The sequence below is a fragment of the Microcaecilia unicolor genome, chromosome 5, assembly GCF_901765095.1.
Source record: "Microcaecilia unicolor chromosome 5, aMicUni1.1, whole genome shotgun sequence".
Lineage (NCBI taxonomy): Eukaryota > Metazoa > Chordata > Amphibia > Gymnophiona > Siphonopidae > Microcaecilia > Microcaecilia unicolor.
The window spans coordinates 273,020,747-273,036,624 of NC_044035.1; the positions used below are offsets into that span (position 1 = coordinate 273,020,747).

The following is a 15,878-nucleotide window of genomic DNA, read 5'->3' on the forward strand; positions in this document are numbered from 1 at the left end:
CTCCAGATAAGGCTAGCTGGCGATATAGCGACTGAATATTATCAATATATATATAACTGCTGGCAACAAGCTCCTTCTATGTATATTCAGCACCACCGCTTATCTGTAAAGTGGCACTGGATTTTGAAATGTTGCAGCTGGCATTAGAAAAAAAAATGCTCACTACTGTCCATAGTAAAATTGGGTGGAAATCTCTGTGAGCACTTTTTCTCTAGGAGCTCTGTTTACTAAGCCGCATTGTAGGCGTGTTAGTATCTTTAACGCACATTAAACATGTACGTGCATTAACTATGTATGTGCCTACAATATCCCTATAGGCGCATACACGGTTAACATACGCGCTAATTGTAGGCGCGTTAAAAATGCTAACACGCCTTAGTAAACAGGGCCCTAGGTGATTTTCAAAGAAAAATTAAATGAATGTGTCTCATGTGTTTATATTTTTCTTTCTATTTTAAGCACTTGGTTACAAAGAAGCTTTAGGCCACATAGACTTTTATCCAAATGGAGGAACTGACCAACCTGGTTGTCCACAAACCATATTTTCTGGTAAGAATATTTTAAATTAGCTGTTCCCGCTGACATTGCTCGGCAATAGGTTAGTACTTTGTAATTGAAAAAAGCAAAGTTTATTTGTGTGTATTAACACTGTATACATATTTTATTTATTTATTTATTGGCATTTATTAACCATCTTTATGAAGAGATTCACCCAAGGCAGTGTACAGTAGACACAGTTTAACATCAAACTTACTATTATGTTAACAGCATAACAATAGTAAAATATACAAGTATAAACATTTATTTTTTTATTTGTTACATTTGAATCCCACATTTTCCCACCTCTTTGCAGGCTCAATGTGGCTTACACAGTACATAAATACAATGAAATAGGAAACTTGAAAACAGCAAATTAAAACCTAATAATAAGACTACCATGAAACAGGATCAAAAATATACACATTTAACAGCACTGAAATTCAAATATAATATGATATAAGCATAATAGTGATGGAATATCTAATAAGCACACAATTAGAACATTCAAATAACATTGCTATGATACTTTACAGCTTACCATATAGCTGAGGGGCCAAAATATATATGAGGAGGGAAAGAAAGTTATACACACGTCTGTTTTCTCACAATAGCAACCAGTCAGGTTTGAGTTGTGGGCTGGGAGAATTGGTGGTGGTGGTGGTGGTGGGGGGGGGGGGGGGGGGGGGAGGTATGAATCTCAAAGGGCCTTTTTTGCTGCAGGTAGATCTCGCTTTTTTAGGCCAGTTCTTTGGTGGAGCACTTGACATTGTTCTGATTGTGGACACAGAGGGCCCTTTGGACACTTCTCTCCCCATCTGGAACCCCTCCCCCAGTTTCCCTTTCCCAGGGTTTGCCTAGTAGTGTTGGAGACACAGCATCTGTCAATCTTGCATATAGCAACACATTTTGTACAAGGCCCCCCTCTCCTCTGAGTTCCAGCCCCCCTCCCTCCCTCCCTCTCTCTCTCTCCTCCAAGTTCCAGGCTCCCCTCCCTCCGAGTTCCAGACCCCCCTCTCCTCCGAGTTCCAGCCCCCTCCCTCCCTCTCTCCCTCTCCTCCGAGTTCCAGGCCCCCCTCTCCTCCGAGTTCCAGGCCCCCCTCCCTCCCTCTCTCCCTCCCTCCCTCTGAGTTCCAAGCCCTCCTCTCCTCCGAGTTCCAGGCCCCCTCCCTCTCCTCCGATTTCCAGGCCCCCCTCCCTCCCTCCTCTCTCCAGCCCGACCTGCGCTGCCCGCCCTCTTCTCCCAGTCCTCTGCCTAAGAAAGGGATGCAAAATAAGACCAAGAATATTATAATGCCTCTGTATTGCTCCCTTTTTTCATGCTTTCAAAAAGTACAAAGACCAGAGGACAATGAAATTACATGGAAATACTTTTAAAACAAATAGGAAGAAATATTCTTTTCACTCAAAGAATAGTTAAGCTCTGGTATGTATTTTTAACTCGTTTATGATGGTTGTTACATTTTGTTTGATGTCTTTAATGCGAGAAATGAAACATAAAGAATAGGTATAGGTATTATAGATATACTTTTATATGTACAAACAGAATAGAACACACAGGAGTACGTAAATATTAAATATGTTTAATATAATTTGTAATATGTTCTCATTCGAGCACATTTTGATAGACAACAGTTTTTGTTTCTTGATTTGGAGCATATATGTATAAAGACTTATTTGAGCCAATTCTTGAACAGGCGACATATAATTGGCCATGTGAAAAACATGGGTTTTGTAAGTTGACGCAAAACAGCAAAAGTAGAGGCTGACAAATGCGCAAACCAATAGGGAGATAATATTAAAACCAGTTTATTCAGAATATTCATATCAAGGACCCAACACGGTCCGTGTTTCGGCGCCAAAGCGCCTGCCTCAGGGGTCACAATCAACTTTCTACAAAAAAATAGGACAAATTAAAAACATAATATTAAGAGATTTCAAATAAAATATATCCGCCTTAATAAAATATGTAGTCAGACATATACGGACATTCATAATAGTATTGCACATTTGTAAATGTATAATGATAAATTATGTAAAAAAATGTTAATATATTATAATTATGTGAGCAGATATTGTGGACAGAGAAACACCAAACAATGAAAAGTGATAACTGTCAAATAAATGACTGATAAATGAAAGGCATGGGTCAGGCTGATGAAATATCAACATATCTACATATATATTTATCCTGATCTAATAGTAAAAAAATACATTCATATAACTTGAACAAGTAAAATGCTTCAAGACATCATGATCCGACACCATTTAAAACTACATTTTGTAAGTTGACACCTGTGACTTTTAACCTTTGACCTTTGGCCTTATTTAAACTGGAAACTGCAGTCTTTTGAACTGTATCTGACAGATGGAATAAGTGGAATTTTAGGTATAAAAACATGCTGACCTTTGGCACAACCTGTCAAGATTGTAGATTCAATAACGTGTGGCATTAGAGTTTTAAGAGCTAAACGTGCCATTACATAGCTTTGGAGCATTTAGATTTTGTAGCAGTATGAATGGTAAACCAATGTTTAAGTGTAGTTGATATGGTTGCATTCCTGGTGGATCCAGTGAATTTAGAAATTCAACTGGATAATTTACAATGTCAGTAGTTTCTTGCATTGTGTCAATGGACAAATACTCTTCAGTTTCACCTGGTAGCATTTCCTGGATTTCGTTGTTCATTTCATTGACGTTTAAGTTTTTCAGAGCTATAATTGCTCCTTCACATAACCATTCGTGGTTTTAATAATGATTTGCATTGTATGGAAATATGGTTCATCTGGAGGAGTGGCCTAGTGGTTAGGGTGGTGGACTTTGGTCCTGGGGAACTGAGTTCAATTCCCACCTCAGCCACAGGCAGCTCCCTGTGACTCTGGGCAAGTCACTTAACTCTCCATTGCCCCATGTAAGCCACATTGAGCCTGCCATGAGTGGGAAAGCACAGGGTACAAATGTAACAAAAAAAAAAACTTTTAGTTTAGCCTGCCTTTTTCGCTGATCTGCAAGCTGTATTTCATTTTCCATTGCAGTTTCAGCCACCCTGGATAGAAAACAAACTATTTAATATCTGGATCCATGACTGGCCCAGAAAGTATGGTATGCTTTAAATGTATTCTACTTTAAGCGAACCTTAAACATTGACAGTGTTGAGAGGTGTGTGAAAATGGCTGAGTGGGGGTGTATTGCTGAGTATGTTAGAATGTGTGAATGTGAGTGAGGGTGTGACTGAGTAGTTGTACTGTTGTGGGGAAGTGTGAGTGGGAATGGGGATGTGGTACTGAGGGGACTGAGAATGTGCTGAGGGGTGAGTGTGAGAATGAATGAGTGTGAATGGGGGTGTACTGAATGGTTGAGTGTAAGTGTTTTGTTGAGGGGTGTGCGAGAACGAGTGAGTGTAAGTGTTTTGCTGAGGGATGTGTGAGAATGAGTGGGGGTGTTTTGCTGAGGGGTATGCAAGAACAGATGAAAGTGAGTGGGGTTGTGTGTTATTTTGTGGTGTATAAGTGGTGGTGTACTGCTGAGGGGTGAGTGTGCATGGAGGTGTGCTACTCTGGGATGTGTGAGAACTGGTGAGTGTCAGTGGGAATGTGGTACTGAGGGGTGAGTGTCAGTGGGGGTGTGCTATACTGGGGTGTGTGATTGCGATTGTTTTGCTGAAGGGTGTGTGAGTATGGTGATTGGGGTGTTTTGCTGAGTGCTATATTAGAATGGGTGAGTGTGAGTGTGTGAGAGTGGCTGAATGTGACTGGGGTGTTGTGCTGAGGGGTGTGTGAGAAAGGTTGACATTGACATTGAGTTTAATACTCTCTTAAATCAGAAAATATGGAGACTGGATCCCTACCTAGCACAAACTTTTCCAATCAATTTGTTTAGGTTGATTGTCTTGATTAATCGTTTCTTTCAATCTAGCAAATGCCTGCCATTTGGATTTCACCATTTTCCTGTCAAAACACAGCCTTCTTTTCAAGGGCATATTGAAAATCAGTTTCCTGCCCTTTTCGAGGAGCATTCCCCTGGTGGGGTAGTGAATTAATGCACACAAACACACTTCCCAGTCTGACCCCAATACTTTCTCCCTACCCTGTTCCCACCAGTCTTTGAACGTCCCTTGTACGGAAAGTGTTAGGGAAGAGAGTATTAGAGAATGAAAGAGGGACAGCTGTACAGTTGCTGTTTGTGTTTCTCCCCGCCAGTCTCTGAGCCCTCACCCTGTCCCAAGCAGTTTGTCACTTAGCAAGAAAGAACTTTCTGACCTGCAGCCTATTCATTTAATGGATGGATGTATTGCTCCCCCTCTCCTGAGTGCCCCCGTGAACCGAATCATGACAAACTAAACAACAACCTCGGCAATGGTGGGTAGAGTCTGCATGCCGGGGGTGTGGTGGCCATAGCTCTGCGGGGAAGGAGGAGTTTGGATACAAGCAAACACACGCATCTGCTATATCTATATCTATATATCTATATCTATACATATAGATATAGATATAGATATAGATACTAGTAAAAAAGGCCCATTTCTTACACAAATGAAAAGGGTGCTAGCAAGGTTATCATGTAATGGTGATTATGTTTTTAAGCGAACCGTTAGGAGAAATGTTGTGTCATGATAAGTAATAATCGGGAAGGGTGTATAATGAGTATTATGCTCCAGGGGTATGAGATACGGATTGTTTTATCTATGTTTTTATTTTGTTTTAATCTTTCTTTTTTGTGATTTTTATTTATAGTATTTTTTTTAAAAAAGAGTACGCAGACTCCATCCATGTCCAACATTTCTCCTCTCTTCCCTCCCCTCCATCCATGTGCATCTCCTTCCTGACTTCCCTCCCCTCCATCCATCCATGTCCAGCAACTCTCCATTCTCCCCTGCCTTCTTCTCCATCCATCCATGTCCAGCAACTCTCCATTCTCCCCTGCCCTCTCCTCCATCCATCCATATCCAGCAAATTTGCTCTCTCTCCTGCCGCCTCCATCCAACCATGTCCAGCAATTCTCCTCTCTCCCCTGCCCTCCCCTCCATCCATCCATGTCCAGCAATTCTCTTCTCTCCCCCTGCCCTCGCCTCTTCTTCTGTCCAGCGATCTCTTCTCCCCCTGCCCTCCTGTCCAATTCCAGCCATCTCTTCTCTCCCCCTGCCCTCCCATCCATGTCCAGTGATTCTCCCTCTTCTCTGAGCTCCAGGCTCCCCTGTCCTCCGAGTTCCAGGCCCCCTGCCTCCCTCCCTCTCTCTCTCTCCCTCTCCTCCGAGTGGCAGCCCGACCTGCGCTGCCTGCCCTCCCAGTCCTCTGCCTGCCCCTCGCCTTCCTGCATGCCGCCCAGAATTAAAAAGTTCTTACCTCGGGGTCTGGCAAGCAGTGAAAGGCAAGCAGGCTCAGCGCTTCAGCCTGCCTTCCCTTCTCTCTCAGCTCTGCCTCTGGTCCCGCCCTCATTTCCTGTTTCCGCAAGAGCGGGACCAGAGGCAGAGCTGAGAGAGAAGGGAAGACAGGCTGAAGCGCCGAGCCTGCTTGCCTTTCACTGCTGCAGCCGGATCCCGAGGTAAGAACTTTTAAATTCTAGGCGGCATGCAGGAAGGCGAGGAGCAGACAAAGGACTGGGAGAAGAGGGTGGGCAGCGCAGGTCGAGTGGGTTAAATATTGGGGGTGCTCAAGCACCCACGGAGTCGGCGCCTATGCCTCCATGTCCAGCAATTCTTCCCTTCCCTCCATGTCCAGCGATTCTCTTCTTCCCTACCTGTCATCCGTGTCCCGCGATTATCTCCTCTATTGTCCTCCCATCCCATCCATTCTCCTCTGCCCTACCCTCCCTTCCCCTTCCCTTCCTCCCTCCCTCCCCTCACGATTCACTCCTCCCCTCGATTTGTTCCTGAACGTTTTCTGGCTGGCTGGCGCTGGCTTCCCTTCCCTCTCACTGTTCCGCCCTCTGATGTCATTACGTTTTGATGCGAGGGCAGGGTAATGAGTGGTTACAGATGTTACGAACCCAGGCATCCAGATGTAGAACGTTGGAGGTGCAAATTATTATATAGGATATAGATATCTATTAAACGGTACTGTCTGGGAGATGGGGTGGATGGTAAAAAGCATTATCTCACTGTGTGCTCCTAGTCAGTGTTATACATATAGGGATCTTTGGGGACTGTTTTAAGCCAGATTTGAACCTCTTTTCAGTTATGGATTGGGAGGGAAAACATTTGATTGGGCTTAGATTATTCTAGTTGCCACCAGCTCTGACTCAATGTGTATTCATTTAATTTTCCTTTAGGAATGATTCTATTCTATTGTGACTCCAAGGGCAACATCTGCAGAATTTAATATAGAAAATGAGCCATAATTAGAAAGATCATTAGTAGTTTATTCTAATCATTTGCTCATGCAGGATGCCTGCTGTGCTACAGTTCTTCACTTGTGGATTAACTAATGAAATCAATGTTTTCTTCATTCTGTCCTTTTCCAGGTTCTCAATATTTTAAATGCGATCATCAACGGTCAGTCTTTCTGTATGTGTCTTCTCTAAAGGACACTTGTAATGTCACCACGTATCCTTGTGATTCATACAGAGATTATCGGAATGGAAAATGTTTCAGCTGTGAAGACTTCCTACCACTAACATGCCCCGTACTGGGTAAAGCTTGAACCATATTGAGTCAATTCACGTGTGAATACCCGACGTTCAGTGAAGTGGTTTACCATTTGATGCCACAGTAGAGGTTACCTCTAGAGCTTCTTGAGTTTAACTACACACTGTATTTGAGGGAAACATGTGGTCCTATTCTTTGTAATCTTTGTAGGCTTATGTCCTACATATGACTTCTGCTTCTGGAAATAAGAGCACAGTTCTTGTTATCATCAAATACCTTTACTTAGATTTATTAATCGCATATTCAACAAGCTGTCCCAGGTGATGCTCAGTCTAAAAAAAATATCATAAATATGTAGCTAGTCGTTTGGGCACCTTCTGTGAGATGGGATAGCTTTGGGCTGCTGTCTCTGTGTATGAAGGGGAAGACCACTTTCCTGACTTTCTGGGTTCTGAGGGGTGGGGTAAGGGGGGAGAGACAAAGTCCAAGGCTCTACATTCAGTGGACACTTTACATGGAAGAGTATTTCTCTCTCTCTCTCTAGTCTGACTCACACAAAATAAGATCAGACCAGGTCAGGTTTTGGCTGTGTATGTAAAAATAAAGAGCACAATATTCAGCTGGTGGCAACGATGTTAGACCCAGAAATTCAGTGCCAGGCCATGTCCGGGCTCCAGCACTGAATTTCCCGGTATATGGAGCCGGCAAAAACATAGCTGGTTAAGTGCAATATTCGGCACTTAACAGGATATGAAGAACTGAATAAAGTTATGGGTTTATGTGGATATCTTAGGCAGTTAAGTGCTGAAAATCGCTAAGTGCCAACTCTGCCTTAGGAACCCCCCCAAAATAGCTGGTTTCAGCTTGAGCACTAACTGGGCATTTCAGTGGCACTATTACATTGTTACATTACATTATTACGATGCTTATATTCTGCAATTGCCTACGTGGTTCAATGCAGATCACATTAAAAAAAATGTCTAGGCCATTCCTAGAGAACAACAAGATACATAAAATGTATAATCACCAAATGGAAATTGATGCAGCTGGAATTATTTATGATGCCTTCCTAAATTGCTAGTAGTCTCACAGTGTTCAAGAATGGAACTAAATCAATTAAAATTTCACTTTAAAACATATTTCTGAAAAAGGTTTGTTTTTTATACTGTTCTAAATTAATAATACTGATACTTTCGTGCTCACTATAATTGATAATAATAAAAGTATTCTCTGCACGTAAATCGTGTCTACACAGTCTTATTTCTCTTTTAATTATTTAATCTTTTAGACTTCAGATTTCACCGGTGTGTTTATTACATATCGTAAACTACACCTCACCGCTGTGTTTAAATATAAACTGCGGGAATCCTCATTAGTCTTAAATGTTCTTAATTTTTTATTTCTTTTTTTATTTATATGTTTGATAACCCTTAAACATAGCACTTATCTTGTTTTCCGGTTTTTTTCTACTGGTTACTAAGACGCTCTACAGTGCGCTTCTGTTTCGTCAATCCTTCATCTGGAGCGATCACTTTAGTGTGCCAGTTCTTATGTTAGTTAGGTCTTCAAGCTGCTTAGTTTTTCGGTCTTTTTTACATATGTAAAAAAGACCGAAAAACTAAGCAGCTTGAAGACCTAACTAACATAAGAACTGGCACACTAAAGTGATCGCTCCAGATGAAGGATTGACGAAACAGAAGCGCACTGTAGAGCGTCTTAGTAACCAGTAGAAAAAAACCGGAAAACAAGATAAGTGCTATGTTTAAGGGTTATCAAACATATAAATAAAAAAAGAAATAAAAAATTAAGAACATTTAAGACTAATGAGGATTCCCGCAGTTTATATTTAAACACAGCGGTGAGGTGTAGTTTACGATATGTAATAAACACACCGGTGAAATCTGAAGTCTAAAAGATTAAATAATTAAAAGAGAAATAAGACTGTGTAGACATGATTTACGTGCAGAGAATACTGTTCTAAATTGCAAATAGTTTTTCCTCATTCTAATAGAAATTGGCAAAGCTTGATATAATACAGATTATTCATCTGCTTATGATATTTTACATTTCTAACAACTGATCACAGGGAAAAATGAGGCCATCAACCAACTGATAGATGGATCATGTCTGGCATGTAAGGTGGAGCAGCACCATACAAATTTTAAAGATCAGTGTACAAAGTTTAAATTGTACCCAAGTCTCAATTGGAAGCTAATGAAGTTTAATGAATAAAGGGTAAATTCTATTGAATCTTGTGGGCTGAATATATAACTCTAGCGGCTATGTTCTGAACTGTCTGTAATTTTTTTGTGAGAGATTTTGAACAGCCAGCAAATACCACATTACAGTAATCTATTTGTGACAATAGAAGTAAGTGATTGAACTATTAAATGAAAGATAATCAACTCAAAAAATATTCTAATTTTCTTAATAAGAGAAAAGAGTTTTTAAAATTATTTTGCTTACCTGCTGTTCCATAGTAAGCTGGCTATCCACTGTGCAGTTAACTGCCACTGAAAACTCCTGGTTAGCCTCGGAAAGACGATTCAAATGACCAGAATTATAGCCTGCATAAAGTGGATTCCTAAATTGTGGTGTCCAGTTACAGAACTGCATCATCTAAACTAGTACTGGGGACTTAGCCTCTCAGGAGTCGTGTGCACCCTACCGAGTACTTGGTAGAAAGGAAGAAAAAGGACAACCCTCCCTTCTAAGGACTCTATTCAAGTCAGATCACCTCATTTCCTCTTCTTACCTTCCAAATGGGAAGCCATCTGCTTACCCTTCCCAGACATTATCCATTATTGTAAGCACCCACAGTCCAACTCTGTGCAAGTCCACCAGCAAATTATGCACCACTATGTCATGGCATGTACTTTTAACGTAGTTGGTATTCGGTAAGGGATCATTTACATATATATGTTGCCACATCCATACGTAATGATGACAAAACCTATAATTGAGAACATAGTTTACAGCTTAAAGAATGTGCCCCCTTATAGAATTACTCCTTAATTCATCAGACATTGTGTTAATAATTTTGGCATGTAAATTACACCACTAGGGCCATTTAGTGACCTGGGTCAATACTGCAATGTAGATCTTCAATCAGAGAAACTCTGTTGATAATTGAATTGCAAATAAATTGCAAACCTCATTTAGAAAAAAAAAGTGTACCCAGTGTACCCCTTGAGTTGCTACTGAAAAGGTGTGAGAAAAAAATCCAAATAAATATGTGACTATCTTTTTGAGTTAGTTTGATATTTCATCTTTCTTTTTTGCAGGTTATTATGCTGATAATTGGAAAGACCATTTAGTACTAAAGAATCCGGCAGTGACCAAAGCCTATTTTGATACAGGAACTAAAGAGCCATATTGCAGTGAGTGAAACAATTTTACTTCACATTGATTAAACCTTAATTTAAATATAGTACGGATAGTCCATTGCTCGATGGACAGCAAATTCAGGCACAGATTTATATAGAATGAGCTCTGATCTTTAATACTGTACAGGTTGACTAAAGTTAGGTGCCAAGATGCTGCACATCATTATAGAATACTAGTGTAAATCCACAGTTACATATCTAACTTTAGGTGTGAGCACTTACGCCAACTCAATGGCTGGTGTAAATGCTCAGTTAGGTGTGCTACTGCTAATGTTCTATAGAATATGCACATAAGTGCTGGGCACGCCCGTTACATGCCCATGCCCTACCCAGGTCTAAGCCTCCATACAGTTGTGCACTATGGATTTTGCATGCTCAATTTCTATAGTCCTGACTAAGGGCAGTTATGAGTGTAATTGTTAATTAATTCCAATTATTACCAATTATAGCCAATAATTGTTTGTTAATGCCAGTTAGCTGCTAATTATTAAATTAAGTTATGCACGTAACTGGCACTATTTTATAACCTATGCGTGCAACATTGCATTCTAAATATAAAATTGTGCACACAAGTTTATAGAATTAGAGGGTTAATATTTAAAGTCTAGGGTCAGTGTTTATTTGAAATGCTGGCTGCAGTGTTTCAATTATTCACAGATATTCTGTGAGATACTCAGCCCTCAATCCTCGCGCAGGGTATCACATATGGTGCAGTTTGGGGATTTTTTGTGTCTCTGCAGAAGAGACAGCCCACTTATCTCAGGGCTGGGGGCCTCAGTACAGTTTAGGGGAAGAATTCCACCTTAGAGAGACAGGGAAATAAAAGAGTTATTACGTGCTAGATAAGCAGGTTTTACTTTGTGGGAGTTTTTTGAAAATTGTGCAGTGCTGTAGTGCAGCAAGTAAACTCTGGCTTGGAATGCACAGGAAGACTGGCCAGGAGGGGCCAGAGAAGTGCAGCAGAGTGTGTTTGGGGCTGTTGTACAAGCCACACCTAGCCAGGAGAGTTGGCAAGGTAGAAGAAGAGAAGAAAAAAAAAGGTTTTAAAAGTGGGGAAGCAAGTACCTTGAAAGCTGTTCCCTACTGGAAGCATAGAGTGACAGAAAGTGTGTTGTGGCAAGATGGAGCTGCCAAGTTACCCATTCCAGGTGGGAGACTTTTTGGCCGGTCCTGGTTTTAAACTTACATCCCAAAGCAGTGCAATATTTGTAGTCCATGATTCTAGCCATTGAAATCAGTGCTGCAGGTCCCATAATGCACCAGGATGAAGTTGGCAGAAAAGCAGCACTGGCCAAAAAGTCTCCCTCCTGGAATGGGTAACTTGGGAGCTCTGTGAAAGCTGGAAGCTTGATTGAGCTGCAGTCTGAACCTGATGCAAAAGTTGAAAGTGCAGTTGTGCTGACACTAGAGCAGCCGGGCAAAGCTTGTCCAGACGCCAGGAATGGAGTTGGAACTGGAGCTGCTATTGAGAAGCTGGCTCTAGGAAACTGCAGAGCAAAGAAGTATAAAGTTAAAAGCTATGCAGAGAGAAAAGTATTAAAAACAGAACTGCTGACAAAGAACCTTCAGCTGGGGGTAGTTCAGGAACTTGATTTGGAGTGGAAGTTAGAATCAGAGCTGGAGGTGTCCTGAATCAAGGCCAGATCCTGAATACACAGCAGACTAGAGGGATTAAAACTCAAAGCTGTGGGCTGAAGATAGAAGCTGCTGCAACTGGAGCAGTTGGAAATCCTGGAGTGGAGTAGCTGTTCCAAGTCATTACTCAAGCATATACTGGTGGGGGACCAGTGAGTGTACCTTGAGGGTTAAAGAAGTAAGACTCCAGGATGGGCATTTGTGAACAGGAATGGCAAGAAACCTAACTAGCTCTGCAGCAATGCTATGTAAATTCAGACGATTACCTGCCTTGGGAGTGGGGCATGGCTGAGAAACAGAAAAAGGCCAAGAAGAGGGCCATGGAATAATCACAAGGGATGACTGGTAGGGAGCAAGTTAAGTGGCCTGCCAGAAGTCAAAGGGCTTCAGGAGGTTACGTGCCCTGACAAAGGCAGGGAGCCAGAAGCCAGACAAGTAGCTGGGCAGCAAAGGAGAGTGATGCCTGAGTGAGGGAGTGAGTTACAATCCAAGCCCAGAAACCCCAGAAGGAAAAGGGTGCTTGTCATGAACAACAGGTAAAGGTTAAATGCCTGCCACATGTGCAGCCCAAGAGATAGAAGGAAGTCAACCACTGTAGCCTAGGGATGACTGAAGACCTGCATTGGTTGTCTGCCATGGTGTCTCAACCAGGGGAAGAGACAGAACTCCTTGAGGATCACCCAGTAGAAGTTCTGGACCCACCTCGGGATCTAGTTAGCAAGTTGGAGGAGGCTGATTGCTATATTAAAATACTGGATGAAGAATTGCAGCAAGCCGCTGTGTATGCTGGTCAACTAAGGGAGGAAAAGAAGAGCCTCCAACAGCAACTGGTAGAGTTTAAGGACCAGTTGCAAAGTCAAAGAGAAAAGTGGAATGAAGATCAGATCAGGCTGCAGGACCTGGCAAAAGAGAAAGAGGAGCTGATGGGAGCCCTCAAAGCAAACAGAAAGGTATGGGGAGGAATTACAGTGTCCGCACTGCTGTAGAGATGACACAGAAAGAATGACAGAAAACCATTGAACAGCAAGTTGAGCAGATAAGGCATTAAGTGTCCTTAGGAAGAGACCCTGCAGAGACAGGAATACAAACAAGGTTGGAGGAACTCCAGGCTTTGGAAATCTCCTTAAGCTACAGAGAGGAGCAGTTGGAGAAGGAGAGAGAGTGGTCACAGAGCCAGAATGAATGGTTGAGAGCCCAATTGAAGGCTAAGACCCAGAAAGTCCTGTTTCTAAATTGTGATAGAGGGCAGAAGGTCACAAAGATGAGGAACTGTCTGAAGCAAAAGACAGAAGATGTTACTCAACTGCAAGTGCAGATAACCTTTATGAACTCCTCCACTGAGACACTGCAGAATCAAGCAGAGGGGCTGTTTGCTGAAGCTCACCCAGGTTGCAGAGGAGCAACGGGAGAATGCCTTGACTGAAGTTAGCCAGTCCCATGAGCGGTCCTGGCTGCTGAAACTTCAGGTGGAAGAACTACGCTGCAAGGAAGCCCAGCTCAAAAGAGAGTTGCTGGCGGAGGAGAAAGCCAGTTGTGTAAGAGTAAAATAGGAAGTAACCTGTAGGTTGCAGGAACTATATGGACAGCTGAGCAATTTACAGAAATGCGGAAGACGCTGACCGAGGAGGTAGCAAAGAAAGTCAAGCTACTGGAAGCCAAGGATGGAGAGCTGATACAGTAGCAACAAGTGATCCAGGAGTTGAAGGACCAAGTTCGCCTGTTGACAATCTGGACTGAGGGCTTTCAAGCCAAAGCAGAGGCTGCAGAAGCTGAAGTAGTGCAGCTGCAGCAAGAGTTGGCAGCTACAGTGCCAGTGGAACAGTACTCTCAGTTGCAGGTATAGCTGTCAAATCTCCAGCAGAGGAGCAAGGGAAGGTCCGAGTACTGGAAGGTGGGATCACTGACCTCCATGGTCAAGTACAGGAGATGTGCCTCGGGAAAGAGGAGTACTGTACAAAAAAATTAGAAGCCCAAGATGTGTGTATCTGGCTGCAGGAAGAGAATGCACTGTTGTCCCAGGAGTTGACAGGGTTACAGTACCACGTCACCACTGATTGTGTCAGTCTGCAGGAACACCAAGAAAAGGTGTCAGTGTTAAATGAAATAGTGCAGACACTGCAAGGGCAGCTGGCCCAGAGACAAACCCAGCTGGCTCAGATGAAAGTTTTTAGGAGGGAGACCTTGAGGAAGTTGGGGTATATGGATACCCAGATCAAGGAAGCTGCTCAGACAAGGGTTCAGTTGGAGAACCAACTCAAGGAAGTCAAAAGGAGATTGACCAAGAGGCAGCTGATGCAAAGTGTGCATGTCCTGGATCAAACCAGGGAGATGTCTCTTCAAGTGGAAGCCTTAAGGAGAAATTGACAGAAGAGTCAGACAATACAAGGGCTCATGCTCAAAGTGTGCTGGAAACAAGAAGTGAATGCCAGGAGGGTGCTAGTCATGGTCACCAAAGTGGTTCAGTTGCAAACCAAGAGTGCGCTGAATGGGCAACAGACATCAGAAGAGCACACACATGAAAGAGAGTGGCCACGAATGCAGGTGTCCTAAGTGAGCTGCTGCAGACCTATGAGGAAGCCACTGTGAAGCAGTTGACGGACATTATGGTGCAGCTCTTAGAGTGTGGGAACCCCATGAGTTTCAGATTGGAGTTTCAATTAGAACCAGTACAAGAGGTGGAGAGTTTGAGGGCACAGTGTAAAGAGGAGACTCGAGTGGAGGCTGGGTCACTGGAGTATAAGCCACTACTTGAAATGTTGTTTTGTTCCATTATGGCTGAAAAACATCTAAGCCTTAGATGTGCCCAAATCCCGCCCTTAGCATGTCCCCAACACACCCCCTTGAGATTTGGATGCACTGCAGATGAACAGCATCGAAAAACGTCTGAAAAATATGTTTCAAAAATACTGATTTGGACGTTTTTGTGAGAAAAATGTCCAAATGTTGCTTTATGCCACTTTTTGGATGTTTTCTCTTTCAAAAATGAGCCCAAAAGTGTTTGGTCTAATGAACTCGTGAGAATGTAAAACAACATGGGCGACATATATATACAGACATATGTGTTTGGTTCGCCACTATGTCGGCCAAAGAGCTGGTGCAAATGTTTCACCTAGATTTGGGAGATATGCGCGGAACTGTAAGTGTGCATCTCTCCCATGCTCCACTTGGACTGTGCCCTTGTGAACATCCACCTAGAAAGTACGTGCTATCAAAGATACATATGTACTTACAGAATAGCACATAGCCAGATTATTATTTAGACATATAAGTGTTCAAATACATATATAATGACTTGAATGCTGGCATCTACACATTTACTTGCTACCCAACTCAGGCACAAAGTAGGTGTATAAGCAAGGGGATCTATGAGCGGGTGTGTGTGAAAGAGAGGCTGAGGACATAGGCGCTGACTCCACGGGTGCTGTGGGTGCTCAAGCACCCCCAATATTTCACCCACCGGAAGTTCGTTTCCTCCCTCCGAGTTCCAGGGTCATCGTCCCTCCCTTTGAGTTCCAGGGTCATCGTCCCTCCCTTCCTCCCTCCCTCCCTTTGAGTTCCAGGCCCCCTCGCTCCGAATTTTAAAAGTCATCTTGACTTACATCGTCGGGGTTACGGTGGCCGGCAGCAGCAGCGGTAAAAGGCGTGCAGGCTCGGCCCTTAGTTCAGTTTTCCCTTGTCTCTCTCTCTCAGCTCTGGTCCCGCCCTTGCGGAAACAGGAAATGAGGGCGGGACCAGAG

General features: G+C 42.8%; 1 protein-coding gene across 2 annotated transcripts in view; it reads left to right on the forward strand.

Annotated features, from left to right (window-relative positions):
* LIPI (lipase I) overlaps positions 1-15,878 on the forward strand; it is a 50,250-nt gene that overhangs the window by 19,218 nt on the left and 15,154 nt on the right. For both annotated transcript variants that reach the window (XM_030205121.1, XM_030205122.1), the window contains 3 exons: positions 460-549; positions 6,997-7,164; positions 10,405-10,500. In XM_030205121.1, coding sequence (XP_030060981.1) covers positions 460-549; positions 6,997-7,164; positions 10,405-10,500 — 354 coding nt within the window. The remainder of the gene's footprint in view (positions 1-459; positions 550-6,996; positions 7,165-10,404; positions 10,501-15,878) is intronic.